Raw genomic sequence first — 13,390 nt, 5'->3', positions numbered from 1 at the left:
CCCGTGCTGGGCTTGCTCCTGCTCCTGCTGCTCTCCATCCTGCTGCTCCGCAAGTCCCCGCCCCCCACCTGGCCCCACCTTCAGCTCAGCTACCTCCAGCCCCCCCCAGTGTGAGCTGCCCCCAGCACACCCCACTGCTCAATACCTACCCCCTTGACTCTGTTTCTGTTACATCCATGGCCTCAGAACTGTTTATACTCTGTGTTACCCTAGGATCAGGACCCCAGAACTAGGACTCTGGTTTTAGCTGTCCAGTTAGGAGAAGTCTCCTGCTTTTAACTGTTAGTCAGTGACTGCACTTCCCAGTGCCCAGCACCACCTCGTGCGGTGGGTAAGCAGGGCTTCTGTTCCTCCCAGCAAGTGCGAGGGGGGCCAGGGGCCAGGGTGTCCTCGCCCAGGTTGCCTCTCACCGCAGGAGGTCGCAGTCACACATCCCCAGAACAGAGGGAACAACCCAACAAACAATAAAACCTTCCAGAATATGTCCCTTCGTTTGTGTGTGTCTGTGTATGTGTATGTGTTTCTGTTTCTCCTTTCCCCCTATTATTTCCAAAAAAAACCTTTTTATTCCAGTTTTTTTATAAAAATAGATACAGTGCAAGGGAGCTCTGGTGGCAAGAAGCTGCACTGCAATCCCAGAGGTATGCGGTTCAAATCCACCAGATACTGTGCTGGAGAAGGAAGGGCAATCTCCTCCTGTACCAGTTCGATCTGATTTGACATACACACACAGAGGGGGGAAAAATTTTAAAAAATAGATACAGTGCAGAAAGAATACGTATCATTTCAGCAGATTCTCCGCGCACAATTCAGTGACACTGCCCTTCCGTATATAAAGACAAGCAGAACCCTCCCTAAGCTGCCAGACCGCTCACATGTGTGGCTTGTAAGCACAAGCCTTTTGCCATGACCCCTGCCAGCTGCAAGGGCAGCTGGGAGATCAGGCATCTCGCCTGGGGCGAGCTCCCCACTACCCAGCACAGTCTGGCAGAGATAATTTGGGGTTCTTGTTGGGAACTGTTGAGTCAGAACTGACCGATAGCTGACCCTCCACTGGGTTTCCAGAGGCTGTAAACTGCACAGGAAGAGACTGCCCATCTTTCTCGCGAGGAGCAGCTGGTGGATTTGAACCGCATGCCTTCAGGTTGACAGCACGGCTCCTTAGTCAGCCACGCGAGCTTCCTGCGTTTCAGACGGGCAGATGAAATGTCTTGCTGCAGCAGTTTATTCAGATCGTTGATTGCTCTGGCCACAGCCTGCATTGCCAGCTGCTTGGGAGACGCTCCTGGACACCTCTCGCCCTGACGTCGGGCCCTTTCTTCCTTGACCACACTGCTGTCCTAGGCCTTCCAGGTCCTGACTCCGTCGGGAGACCCTGTCCCAACAGACTCCTCCGGCAGGAGTGGGAGAGTGTGCTGACAAGCTCAGAACACCCCAAGCCCAGTGCTGCCTCGTCAAGTCCATGCCAGCTCACGGTGCCCCTGAGGGGCCAGGATCCGGAGCGAGGAGCCTTTATAGAAAAAGATTGTCGTCATGGAAATCTTCCTCCTGGGAGTGGATGACGGGTCAGAATCACCGACCTTTTAGTTAGCAGCCCAGTGCACCTCCAGATAATCCTTTCCAGTTAACTTCACCTCAGGGTCACCGCCTATTGCATTTCTGAGGCATTTCTAAATTCTAATGAGAGCAGACTCCCTCTTCTTCCCACAGGGCAGCAGGTGGATTCAAACTATCAACCTTCTGGTTAAGCAATCCACACTTAACCAACTCTAAAGCAGACCTCGCTCTTATTCATCTTGTTCATCACAGGGAACCAGGTGGTCCTTGGAGAGAGTGAAGAAACCCTCTGTGGGGCAGACACAGACTGATGATGTCTTCTGTTGTACAACTGAGAAATGGGCATGCAGGGCACTTGTTCACACCACTAGACGTTGGAACTAGACGTGGAGAGGCAAAGCCAGTAGGGAGACAGGCCTTCAGTGCTGGCTGGGGAGGCTGCATTTCCGCCCAGCGGGATGGGAGCATGGGCAGGCATGGCTGAGGGTTAGCCCATGTGGGCCAGTCTTAAGTACACGGCTGGATTAGCGTTTGTGATAATCATGAAACCTGGTCTAAATAAGATGAGTAACAGTCCATGGAGGATTTTGAACTTTGAGTACCTACAAAAGGGAGCTCTGTGAACACCCATGTTTATCGTGGCCTTGTTCAAAAAAGCAAAGAGTTGCAAACAACCCAAGTTCCCATCAACAAACTAATGGATAGAGAAGCTGTGGTATATTCATACAATGGAATACTACGCTGCATCGCAAAACAAGGAACTCATGAAATATTATACAAAATGGGTGACCCTGGAGGACATTATGCTGAGTGAAATATTCACAAAAGGACAAATACTGCATAGTGCCACTTGTAGAACGGAATTGACATCAGGGTTGAGGGAAGACGGGATAAATAATGCATGCTGCATTGAAACAGATGAGGAGAGAACTGTTTAAAAAGGATATGTGATTAGGTATTATTGTCATGACAGGAGTCCAGAATGAAGGCTGCATAGTGGAGTGGACCTGGGGGGAGGGATTATATAACAAAGAGTTTTGCTTTTCAGAGAGAAGAGCAAACTGGGTGGTGGTTGGGCAGGGAAAAAAGTGCTACAATTGAGTGAATGAAAATCCAAAGGCTCTGTAAATTTTCATTGAAATTAATTTTTAAAAAAGAATTAGAAAAAAGGGAGCTGGGTTGGCTCAGTGGTAAGGCATTGTGCTGCCAACACAAAGGTTCAGAGTTCTAACCCAGCAGCTGCTCCATGGGAGAAGAATGGGCAGTTTCCTCCCAAGTGACTTAGTGCCTCTGAAAACCCGCTGGAGGGTCAGCTGTGGTTCAGTCCGACCTGATGGTACACCACAACTACCACCCACAAAAGGCCCATGGGCAGGATCTGGAAAAGGCCATCTCAAGATTGAAGATGTGGAAGAGATACACAGAGTGAGAGAGGCCAGAAGCTGGGAGGTGGAGGGGAGCTGGGCAGGAGTCCGGGGTTCATGTGACGGGGATGAGTGGACAGCAGAGTGTGGCAGCAATGGGACAAACAGGAAAGACTCAGGACTGACCATCAAGAAGGGACAAGGACAGCATCAGCCTCCGGCCCAGTGACTGGCAGAGGGTGGGACTATTTCCAATGAGATGGATTGGATTTACGGGAGGAGAGGAGCTTTATTGGAGATGTGTGACAAGCTGGGGAGGGGTGGGTGTCCCTGAGATGACTGTTGACCTGAGTCCTGAGCCATAGAGGACCTAGAGGCCTGGTTGTCAGGTGGTTGGTGGAAGCTGTGACAGTAGGTCCAGTTTCCTTGAGGGAGGGAATTCGAGTGGGAAGAGAAGGGGTTCCCGGCAGAACTTTGAGGACCGAGGGAGAAAGTGGATGAGACCAAGAGTCAGACACCCAGCTGCCAATAGAAAAGTTGAAGGTTCATTTCCACCCAGAAGTCCTTGAGAAGAAAGGCCTGGCAATCCAGTGCCGAAAACTCAGCCTCTGAAAACGCCGTGGAGCACAGGGCCCGTCGTCGCATGAGGCAACTGTTTGTTGTTTTATTTAAAAGGAGAAAACAAATGGGAGGCCAGGCCAGGAACCACCCAAGCAGGGGACCCTCCTGCAAAAAGAGGAGGTTGGATTAGACACCAACGCAGCCTTTAGAAGAGAGCCTGGCGAACAGTTAACTGTATATTAACACGTTAATGTTAATCAACTCTGTGAACGTAGTGGGAATTCCAGGTCTCTGAAGCTGCACAGACTGAGGTTCCCACTATCCTTCTCCTTTCAAACGCTGACACTTGGGAAAGACTTGTTTATTAAAGTTGACCTAGTCCAGGTGATTTTGAGGATGGCAGTTTTTCTTACTCTGGAAAAAAACAAGACATAGTCCCGCCCACAACTCCAAAGGGCCAATTAGGGAGCGGTCCGCTTCCCGGAAATGCAAATTCGGAATGGTCTCGCCAACTCCCGGCTCACAGAGGCCCCCATGCTCCACCCTCTTCTTGTCTAGACCAATCAGAGCACGGTCCTCCGCCGAGGACTGAGCGTGGTAGCGCCTGCTGCAGCCACTGGGTTGCCATGGTCACCGTTGGGAGGCGGGGCTGTCAGGTCAGCCAGACCGCCAGAGAGAGAGAGGTGAATTCCAATTGGCTGCTTCCTTTGCTTCACCTGAGACCCAGGTGTCCACGCCTGCCCCTGTCATTTCCCTCGGGGAGCTGACACCTGGTTCCTCCTCACCCTTCCTCCTGCCGCAGCCTGGCCCCCTGAACGTCCCCGGAGAGGGAGAAAACCCTGAAGAAACCGCTGGAGGTTGCTAAGAAAAGGGCAGAATCCTTTCCTTAGACATTTTGCTACATGCCCGGCACTGTGCTGGCTCTCTCAGGATGTATCCAGTTTAATTCTCATCTCAGATGAGAAACTTAAGGCTCAGAGAAGTTTAAGAGGCCCCCAAAGGGCACAGCGAGTGTAGGGTGTATCTGGGTTAAATACTAGAAGCTCTGGTAGTACAGTGTTTAAGCGCTTGGGCTGCTTGGAGAAAGGTCTGCTTTTTTAAAACCCATCCACGGGGAGAAGATGAAGTAGCCGCTTCCAGAAAGATGCTGGCATTGGCTATCCTAGAGGCCAGTTCTACTTTGTCGTACAGGGTCGTTCTGAGTCAGAGTCGACTCAGTAGCAGGGCTGGGGAAGGGTGCTCGATGTCAGGTCCAACCCAACGAATAAAAGGAGAAGGGGGCAAAGGGCGTGAGGGAGGAGATGCGCCAATCCAGAGGCAGTGAGAGCCTGGAGGGGTCAGATCGAATACTGAACCAGAGACCCAAGGAAGACAGAAACGGGAGGTGTGCAGGAGGAAGGAAGGAAAATCAAAAGGAGATGGGGAGGCAGCTTTATGGAGGCAGAAAGGAGACTCCCAGAGGTAAGGAAGCCAGAAGGGTAGAAAGATATACAGAGAAATAGAGTTTCAGAGAGTAGGGAGACAGAGACCCAGTGAGAGAGACAGGGATCCAGAGTGAGAGGGACAGGGACCCAGAAAGAGAGGGACAGGGGTCCAGAGAGAGAGGGACAAGGATTCGGTGAGGGGGACAGGGATCCAGAGAGAAGGAGACAGAGACCGAGAAAGAGGGTAACAGAGACTGAAGAGATGATGAGAGAGAAAGGGACAGAGACCCAGAGAGAAAGGGGGACAGAGACTGAGTAAGAAGGGGACAGAGACATAGGGGCGGGGACCCAGAGGGAAAAGCGAACCAGGTCAGGCAGGAGCGCGCGCCCTCGCGCCGGCCCCCTCCCCGCTCCCCGGCCGGGCGCGCAGGAAGCAGCCGCAGGCGGAGGGCACAGCGGGGTCTTTATTGGGCCATCAGCGCGCGTCGAGCACCAGCAGCTTGTGCATGTACGAGTTGAGCCAGTGGCGGCGCTCCAGGGCAGCCAGCAGCCGCGCGCGCTCCCGGAAAGCCGCGTCGTCCGCCAGCGCCAGGCTCCGCCGCGCCAGAGGGGAGCCCGCGGCCGCCCGGGCCCGCTCGGGGGTGCGGAGGCTGCGGGGAGACCGAGACGCCCCGTGACAAGCGGGCCTGGGGCCCCACTCCGCCCCGTCCCCCGGGTCTCCCTCCCTCGCGGAGCTGCGTCTCGGATCCCTAACTGCGCCCAGGCCCTCGGAGCGCGCCTGTGACACGGGGGAAACTCAGTCATGGTTCAAGAAGGGGAGCCGCTTGTCCGCCTTCTTTCCAGTACCCCAATGCTTGGCTTGGGTCTCAGAATCTACGCTTCGAAATCTACTTTTCTTGTTTAACTCTGTCGGGCCTCCTCCTCGACTTCTTGGTCTCTGCCCCTACCTGAGTGCCTGCCTGCCCTTCTCTTTTTTTCTTTGGGTCTCTGTTCCCCCTCTGGTCTCTGTCATCCTCTCTCTCTGGGTCTCTGTCTCTCTCTCTCTTGTCTCTGTCCCCCTTTCTCAGTTTCTGTCCCCACCACCCATTCTCTTTTTAAATCTACCCCTCTAGCTCTCTGGGTTTCTTTCTCCCGTCCCCTCTCTCTCTGGGTGTCCCCCTCTCTCTCTGGGCCCTGTCTCCCTTCCCTCTCTGGGTTCTGTCCCCCCCTCTGAATCTCTGTTCCCTCTCTCTCTGGGTCTCTGTCCCCCCTCTCAGTTTCTGTCCCCCCCATCTCTGTTACCATCTCACTTTCTCTCTCTCTGAATCTCTGTCCCTCTCTCTGGGCTCTGTCCCCCTCTCTCTCTGGGCCCTGTCTCCCCTCTCTCTCTGGGCTCTGTCCCCCTCTGAATCTCTGTCCCCTCTCTCTCTGGGTCTCTGTTCCCCCTCTCAGTTTCTGTCCCCCCATCTCTGTTACCTTCTCACTTTCTCTCTGAATCTCTTTCCCTCTCTCTTTCTCTCTCTCTCTCTCTGGGTCTCTGCCTTCCTTTCTCTGAGTCTCTACTCTTCTCCAGAACTGTATCTGTCTCCCTCTTTCTAAGTCCCTATCTCTAGATCTGTCTCCCTTTCGTTGTCTGAATCCCTGTCTCATTCTCCAGGTGCTAATTTCTCTCTCTGGGTCTCTGTGTGTTTATCTCTCTCTGGGTCTCACTCTCTCTCTCTCTCTGTCTCTCTTTCTCTCTTTGACTCTATTTCTCTCTCTGGGTCTGTCCCCCCCCCACTCCCGGCTCTCTGGGGTCTCTATCCCTTCCAGATATCTCCATCCCTTCCCCTAATCTCATCCCCCTTTCTCTAGGTCTCTCCCCGCCCCTCTACCTGGGTCTCTTCCTTTCCCTGGGTCTCTACCCTCCTTTCTGGCTCTCTCTCCACCACTCCGGGCACCTCCCTCCCTGGGAGACCTCACCCCACACACCTGAGTGCCGGTCTGGGCGGCAGGGCAAGTCCGGTGGCTGGGCAGACACCCCAGGGCACCAGCAGCAGGAGCAACAGCAACAGCTGCACCCGGGGGCTTCTGGGCACCTGGCGAGTCTCCATCACCTGTGAAGGGAGAAGGGAGCGCTCAGGGACACCCAGGTCCCCTCCTAGACAACAAGAGCCCTCCCAAGCCCACCAGCCCACCCACAGGGGCCCCCTACCGCGCAGTGGGCTCAGACAACGATGCTGCGGGCCCCCTTATATCACCTCCACGGCCCCCGCAGCCGGCAGTGACGCAGGCTGGGGGCCGGGGGCGCTGGGTCTGCCCCCCCCAAGGCTCATTAGGAACTGCTAGCGGTAATGAGGAGCCGGGGGTGGGGGCCTGCCGCTGCCTCAGTGGCCATCAACTAATTGGGACCAAGAGCTGAGACCTAAGAGAGAGAGAGAGAGAGGAAGAGACAGAGAGGTGGACAGGGGGTGGGGGGGTCCTGTGGGATAAAAATAGAGGCTGTTGGAGGGGCCGTCAGAGAGGAAGACAGAGACACAGGTTCGAAGAGGCAGCAAGGCAGTGGCTAGGGGAGAGAGAGGAGGCAGAAGGGAGGGGAGGGGTCCAAGGAGGAGTAAGAGAAGGAAGGCTGGAGGGACAAGACCCTCAGAAAGATCGAGGGAGAAGGACAGACGGATGCTGGTGGGGAGGGGAGCGTGAGGCAGAGATTCTCACTCCAGGCAGAAGGAGAAGCGGAAAGACAAGAGTGACAGGCATGGGGACCCTCAAGAGAGGGCAACAGGGTGTGAACTGGAGGTGAGGAGAAGGCATAAGGGAGACAAAGCAAGCGGACATTCTGGGGACCCCCTTGGGGAGAGGAGACGAGGCCTGGCTGCACTGGGCAAGTGGCTATGTCCCGAGCACTCCGGGCATTTACGGTTCCTCAGTCCACTCATTGATGGGAATGGGGTCTCCTGGAAGGTGGGGAAGTGGGTGAACGCTGTGAAATCAACCTGGGTCTCTGATGGCCAACACGTGGGCTCTGGAGTCCTGGTTCCGAGAGAGGAGGGTGCTCTGGCTCTGGGTTTCAGGGTCTGAGCAGGGAGGGACAGGGGCCTGCATGCCTGGAGTTTGGGGGGGGGGAAGTGGACTGAGGGAGGAGACTGGATTCCTGGGGAACATGCTAGAAGTGGGGTCCTAGTCGTCTGGAACCTTAAGAGGAAGGTTATGGAAATTTGGGTTTGTGGGAGCTTGGGCTGGGATCTTGACTCCTATCTCTGGGGACAGGGGCGGGGATTGGACTCCTGAGTGTGAAACAGAGGGAGGTGTGAGGACCTGGGCTCAAGGGTTAGAGGGAGTGGGCTGGGACCTGCACTCCTGAGGAGAGGGGGCTGGGGATCAGGATTCCCGCATCTGAGGAAGGAGGGAAGGGGGGGTGGGGGTGGCTGAGCCCCTGAAGGAAGGCGGTTGGGGTCCAGGACTCCTGGATTTTGAGATAGGAGGGTGCCAGAGATGCCTATTCTTGGTTTTGAGGGAAGGAGTGGGTTAAGGACCCAGACTCCTGGGTCTAAGGGAAATCACCTTGATGGGGCTCACCCCTCTATCAGATCGTCCCCTCCCTAGCGCCCTTTATTTCTGTTCCTTTAAGAGCCCAAGACCGTGACTAGGCTCCCAGAGTCCCTGGGGGGAGGTCAGGTGCGTCACCTGCGCCCCTGGGACACTGCTTCCCCCACCACACTCGGCGCCATTCTGCAGCATCCACCTATCTGCTCGCAGCTCGGCTCACCTGCTGTTGTCTGGGGCCCCAGTGGGCAGGTAAGAGACCCGGGGTGCAGCGCCCACCGCCACCTGACCCAACAGCACCTCTCCACACCCCAGCTTGTCCCTCAGAAGGGTTCAGCCCCCATCTATAGATATCTCTCCTCTGTATTCCAAACTGCCCCAAACATTGCCCCCCTCAAAATTCTAGGCATCTGAACTTCCAGATTAAAGAGCAAGAAATTTAGACCTCCAGGTCCTGTTGCCTCAAACCCAGGAGTTCTGGTTTCCAGCCTCTCCTCTCTCAGACCCGGGTTTCCAGGCCCCTCCTTCCTGCAAACCCAGGAGTCCAGGCCACCAGGCCCTCCTCCCTTGGAGCCAGCGGTCTTCATCCCTATCCCCCCACCTCCTTCAGACAAGACTCCGAACCCTAGCCTCCTCTGCAGCTTCCTTCAGTGCAAGCAGCTATTGCCTCAAAGTGGCTGAGAGTTCCTGCAAGGGATCCCTGCAGCCTCCCTTCGCCCAGGCTCTAACATACTCCAAAGACAGCCAAGGAGGAACGTGGGGTTGGTTGGAGAGGTGTCACTCTTTCCCAGTTAACCTGGGGTACCCCTAGGGCTAAGATGAGGTTAACTACGATTCCCGAGAAGCCCTGCGCTTCATCTCTCATAGCTACGGGCCACCGGCTCGCTGCCCTTGGGGAGTTGCTGCTGGGTTCCCTTCCTTTCCTTGGCGCCTAGCTGAGCCCCAGAGAGGACAAGCTGGGAGCAGTGGGAGGGGCCTAGGGTGGGCGTGGTCTCGTGAGAGTGGGCTGTGCTTGTGTGGGCGTGGTCTCCTGTTGTTTGAGCGTGTGTGTGCGTGGTCTCTAATAATGGGTGTGGGGGCGTGGCCTCCGGTGGTCTCCAGCCTTAACCCCTTCCTCTCTGTTCGCCCCTAGATAAAGCATCTCCTGGAATCATGAAATCATTCTGCCCAATCTTCTTCCTCCTCCTCTTTCTCCTGGCCGGGCTAGGCTCCGAGGCTGCCCCTTCGTCCCCACCTCATGCCAACTCCGACTTTCCAGAGGCTACTGGCCCCTCGGAGACCTCCTCTCCAAGCCCTTCTGAAAATTCCACTCCAGAACAGCCTATCGCAGAATCCCCTGGGATTCTTCTTCTGGATCCCCACCCGACACCCCACTCAGTTTCTCCTGAGACCTCCCCCGCTGACCTCACTGAGACCCCTACCCCTGCCCTCCCGGAAACCCCACACCCAGAGACCCCCGAAGCCCCCCAGACTACCTCTTACAAAATCTCAACTGTAGAGTCGCCAGGGTCCACAAAACCTAACGTTTCAAAAACAACACAGCCAGAACTCTCTGAGATCCCTGAGCATTACTCTACAGAAACTCCACAACTCGGATCCCAGGAGACCCCCAACCCTAATTCCTCCAAATCTTCTCTCTCAGAATTTCCTGAAACCCCAAATCCTTTCCTGACTGAAACTCCCCAGCAAGAACTCGCTGAGATCCCCAAACTCAACTCCACAGAAATTTTAAACCCAGACCCTGACCCCACTCAGACCCTGGACCCCCAAACTCCAGAGGTCTCTGACCCTCACACGACTCAGACCCCAAATTCTGAATTCCCTCAGACTCATTCAGACCCCACAGAAACTCCCCATCCAGACTCCCTCGTGAGTCACAACCCAGCTCCTACTAAAATTCCAGAAACAGAATTCCCCACAACTGGCCATCAAGATGCAACAGACAGCCCCCTGACCTCTAGCCCTAAACTCCCCACTACTCTCCACGCAGATGTGCCTGTACCCCCAAAAGATAAAGCTACAGCCTCAAACGAGGTGCCCCTGGATCCCACAACAGACACCCTTGCAAGCACCCAATCTGCCTCCCTCAAATTACCTGCCTCAGATTCTCCAGGAACCATTGAACTGAAGGTCCCTCAGAACCCTGGCCCTAAAGAGCCCGATACCCCTCCTCCCGCAGTTCGGATTGCAGGACCCCCTGCCCCTCCAGGGTCCCCTAGTGAGCCTGTGCCCGTCACCCCACGGGCCCCCCAGCGGCGCAACAGAGGCGACAGAGTAAATACAATCATTGTAGTGGAACGTGTGAAGGAGACAGGTAAGAGGCCTGGTAGGTTCGAGGGAGGCCCAAACTCCTGGGTTGGAAGGAAGGAGCTGGGGGGTCAGAACTCCCCGGGCCCCAAGCAGTAGCAGGGAGCTGGGACCTCTGGGTCTGGGGCACAGGGGGCTGGAGGCCCAGATTGCTGGATCCCAGACAGGAAGGCCCCTGGAGCCAGGAGGGGCTGTGAGTTTAAAGTTTCTGCCTCCTTCCTAGGTGTGACTTTAGTGGGGCGCCCTCGGGGCGTAGCTGGAGGGGCCCTGTGCCTCTTCCTGGCTGGGACCGGACTCCTGATCGGCATCTTCCTCCTCCTGTGGTGTCTCTACCGACGGGCAGCTCGGCACCGGCCCTTCGCGCACCACCGGCTCCCGAACGACGACGAGCCAGGTGAGTGCACCCCTGTCCTCTGTCCCAGGAGGACACCTGTCGCCTAGTGTCGTCAAGAACTGAGGGCGGCCCGCAAAAAAGAACCGCAAACAGCCTCTTATCTAAGGCCAGTGAAAGCCCAAAGCGCTCCAGTGTCAGGCCCTGGGTCTCATTTAAGGCGTACTTTTCGGTGCGCCCCCAGGCCCTGCAGAGAATTGCATCAGGCTGGAACCACAGGCCAGAAAAGCCCCGCCCCTGAAGCACAGACCACGCCCCTGCGACAGAGACCACGCCCTGCGCGTTGAGGCCACGCCCAGGCGCACAGAAAGCCATGCCCCCTGTCTAATCAGGGGCGGAGATGGTCTGACTCCTCCCTCGGGTCGCCTCATTGGCCAGTGCACTGCAGAGGGTCCTTGGTCTCTGACAACTTGGATAACCCCTCTTCGTTTTGCCCCCCAGTTATGCACCTGGACACCCCAAAGGACCCCTACGACCTCTACTTTTATGCACCGGACGCCTGGGTCCCTTCACACATCGCCACCAAGCAGCTGCCGCCCACCCCCCCACTACCCCCCAAGCTACCTCCACCACCCCGCGGGGGGCCCCCCCAGCGCCTCGAGGCGCTGTCTCCTGCCACGCTCCCCAACAACTTCGTGTGAGCCCGACCGAGGGCCCCTCAGGCCTTCACATCCCCAGGTGCTGGGTCCAGTGCTCTGGGCAGCTTAGTTATATAGCGGTCCTCTCACATAGAGTCCCAACCGACAAAGATGCTTTCGCTGTGATCTGAGAACACGTCCTGAAGTGGAATAAATCACGTGTTCCCAATGTTGATCACTTTCTCTGGCCGGAGTCGTGGGGAGGGAAGGGCTGGGTCTGAGGCTGGATCTGAGGCTTCTGGGTTGAGGAAAAGGGTCTGAGAGAATCCTATCTTGGAGGAGGAGCACGGGACTGGCGTCTAAGGTTAAAGAAATGGACTCTTGTGTCTGACAAAGGAGGGTTTGGGAGCTGGACACCCGAGTCTAAGGGCAGAGGAGGGGATTGGACGCCTGGATCTGAAGGAGGCGGGTTTGGGAGCCGAGATTCCCAGGTCTGAGGCAGGAGGGTCTCCTGTGTCTGAGGATGGAGAGGCTGAAGGCTGACTCCTGTCTCTAAAAAGAGCAGGTTCTCGGAGAGACTCGCCTCCCACATCTGAGGGCGGAGGGTCTCAGGACAGAGTCCTGGGGCTGTAAGAGGACGACGATCTGGGGTTTGACTCTTGGGTCTGAGGGAGGAGGGTCCCAAGACTGACTCCTACATCTGAGAGTAAAGGGTCTGGGGGCTGAGTCTGGCATCTAACTGTAGAGGAGCTAAGGGCTGTTAGGTCTGAGGGTGGAGAATTTGGGGGCTGACTCCTGGGTCTAAGGACTGACTCCTGAGTCTACGGGCTGACTCCTGGGTCTAAAGACTGACTCCTGGGTCTAAGGACTGACTCCTGGGTCTAAGGACTGACTCCTGAGTCTAAGGACTGACTCCTGGGTCTATGGGCTGACTCCCATGACTGGGGTACTGGGGACTGACTATTGGGACTGAGAGAAAAGAGCCTAGAAGCTGACTCTTGGGTCTGAAGAGAAGGGATTGAGGGCTGATTCCTGTGTCTGAGGGGAGGAGGGGTCAAAGACTGTCTCTTGGGTCTGAGGGAGGAGGTTCCCAGGAATGACTCTCATGTCAGAGAGAAGAGGGTCTGGAGGCTGAGTCTTGGATCTGATGGGAGAGAAGCTAAGGGCTGACTCCCACGTCTGAGGAAGGACAATCTGGGGACTGACTTGAGTCTGAGGGAAGAGGGGAATCTGGGGGGTGACCTTTGGGCCTGAGGAAATGGAGGACGAGGAGGAGGGGCCAACGACTGTGAGTCCAAGGTCAGTAATGGCTGAGTCAGCGCACCAGAGCATTTCATTTATTGAGAGTGGGGCAGGGCAGGTTTCACAGTCACAGAGACGACGAGACACACAGACACAACCCTGCCCCAGGGAAAACACCCCTCTCTGCCATCCCATTCCCTTTCCTGGGATTTTTTGTGTGTGTGTGTGTTCTCCAATACATGTTCCCCAAATTCTAAACTGAAAGAGGGGTGTCTGAGAGGTGAAGGATCCCAGATATATTTTTTTTTCTTTAGTCACTTGTCCCCTCAGGGACACAACAAATGGCCACTGAGAAACTGAGGGTAGGTTCGAAACTACCCTGGAGGATAAAGTGCAAGGAATTAGGGGGGAGGGGAGGCCTTGAAACCACCACGGGGAAATTCAACGGTAGTGGCTTCTAACCAT

At 55.8% G+C, this 13,390-nt stretch overlaps 3 protein-coding genes across 3 annotated transcripts in view; 2 read left to right on the top strand and 1 right to left on the bottom strand.

The window, feature by feature from the left end:
* CCDC155 (coiled-coil domain containing 155) overlaps positions 1-114 on the top strand; it is a 29,808-nt gene extending 29,694 nt beyond the window's left edge. Inside the window, exon 20 of the mRNA XM_006898731.1 lies at positions 1-114. Coding sequence (XP_006898793.1) covers positions 1-114 — 114 coding nt within the window.
* A 5,267-nt stretch (positions 115-5,381) lies between these two features.
* On the bottom strand, positions 5,382-6,978 carry PTH2 (parathyroid hormone 2). Its single transcript, XM_006898730.1, has 2 exons — positions 6,857-6,978; positions 5,382-5,556 (listed from the first exon to the last, which is right to left on the bottom strand). Exons 1-2 carry the CDS (start codon positions 6,976-6,978, stop codon positions 5,382-5,384), a joined length of 297 nt encoding a protein of 98 aa, XP_006898792.1.
* Positions 6,979-9,559: 2,581 nt separating this feature from the next.
* GFY (golgi-associated, olfactory signaling regulator) lies at positions 9,560-11,746 on the top strand. Its single transcript, XM_006898670.1, has 3 exons — positions 9,560-10,721; positions 10,938-11,108; positions 11,547-11,746. The coding sequence occupies exons 1-3, from the start codon at positions 9,560-9,562 to the stop codon at positions 11,744-11,746; spliced, it is 1,533 nt and encodes a 510-aa protein (XP_006898732.1).
* The last annotated feature ends 1,644 nt before the right edge of the window (positions 11,747-13,390 follow it).

Source organism: Elephantulus edwardii, unplaced genomic scaffold, assembly GCF_000299155.1.
Source record: "Elephantulus edwardii isolate Elephantulus edwardi_28Jun2011 unplaced genomic scaffold, EleEdw1.0 scaffold00236, whole genome shotgun sequence".
Classification (NCBI taxonomy): Eukaryota; Metazoa; Chordata; class Mammalia; order Macroscelidea; family Macroscelididae; genus Elephantulus; species Elephantulus edwardii.
Note: the sequence above shows the minus strand (reverse complement) of the source record. Positions and strands in the feature narration are given on the sequence as shown.

Bases quoted from the DNA above. Each gene is read 5' to 3' on its own strand.
- PTH2 (XM_006898730.1), bottom strand. From the start codon at position 6,978: ATGGAGACTCGCCAGGTGCCCAGAAGCCCCCGGGTGCAGCTGTTGCTG. The intron at 5,557-6,856 runs GTGTGTGGGGTG...GTCTCCCCGCAG, and splicing joins CCGCCCAGACCGGCACTCAG to CCTCCGCACCCCCGAGCGGG.
- GFY (XM_006898670.1), top strand. From the start codon at position 9,560: ATGAAATCATTCTGCCCAATCTTCTTCCTCCTCCTCTTTCTCCTGGCC. The intron at 10,722-10,937 runs GTAAGAGGCCTG...CCTCCTTCCTAG, and splicing joins GGAACGTGTGAAGGAGACAG to GTGTGACTTTAGTGGGGCGC. The intron at 11,109-11,546 runs GTGAGTGCACCC...TTTGCCCCCCAG, and splicing joins CCCGAACGACGACGAGCCAG to TTATGCACCTGGACACCCCA.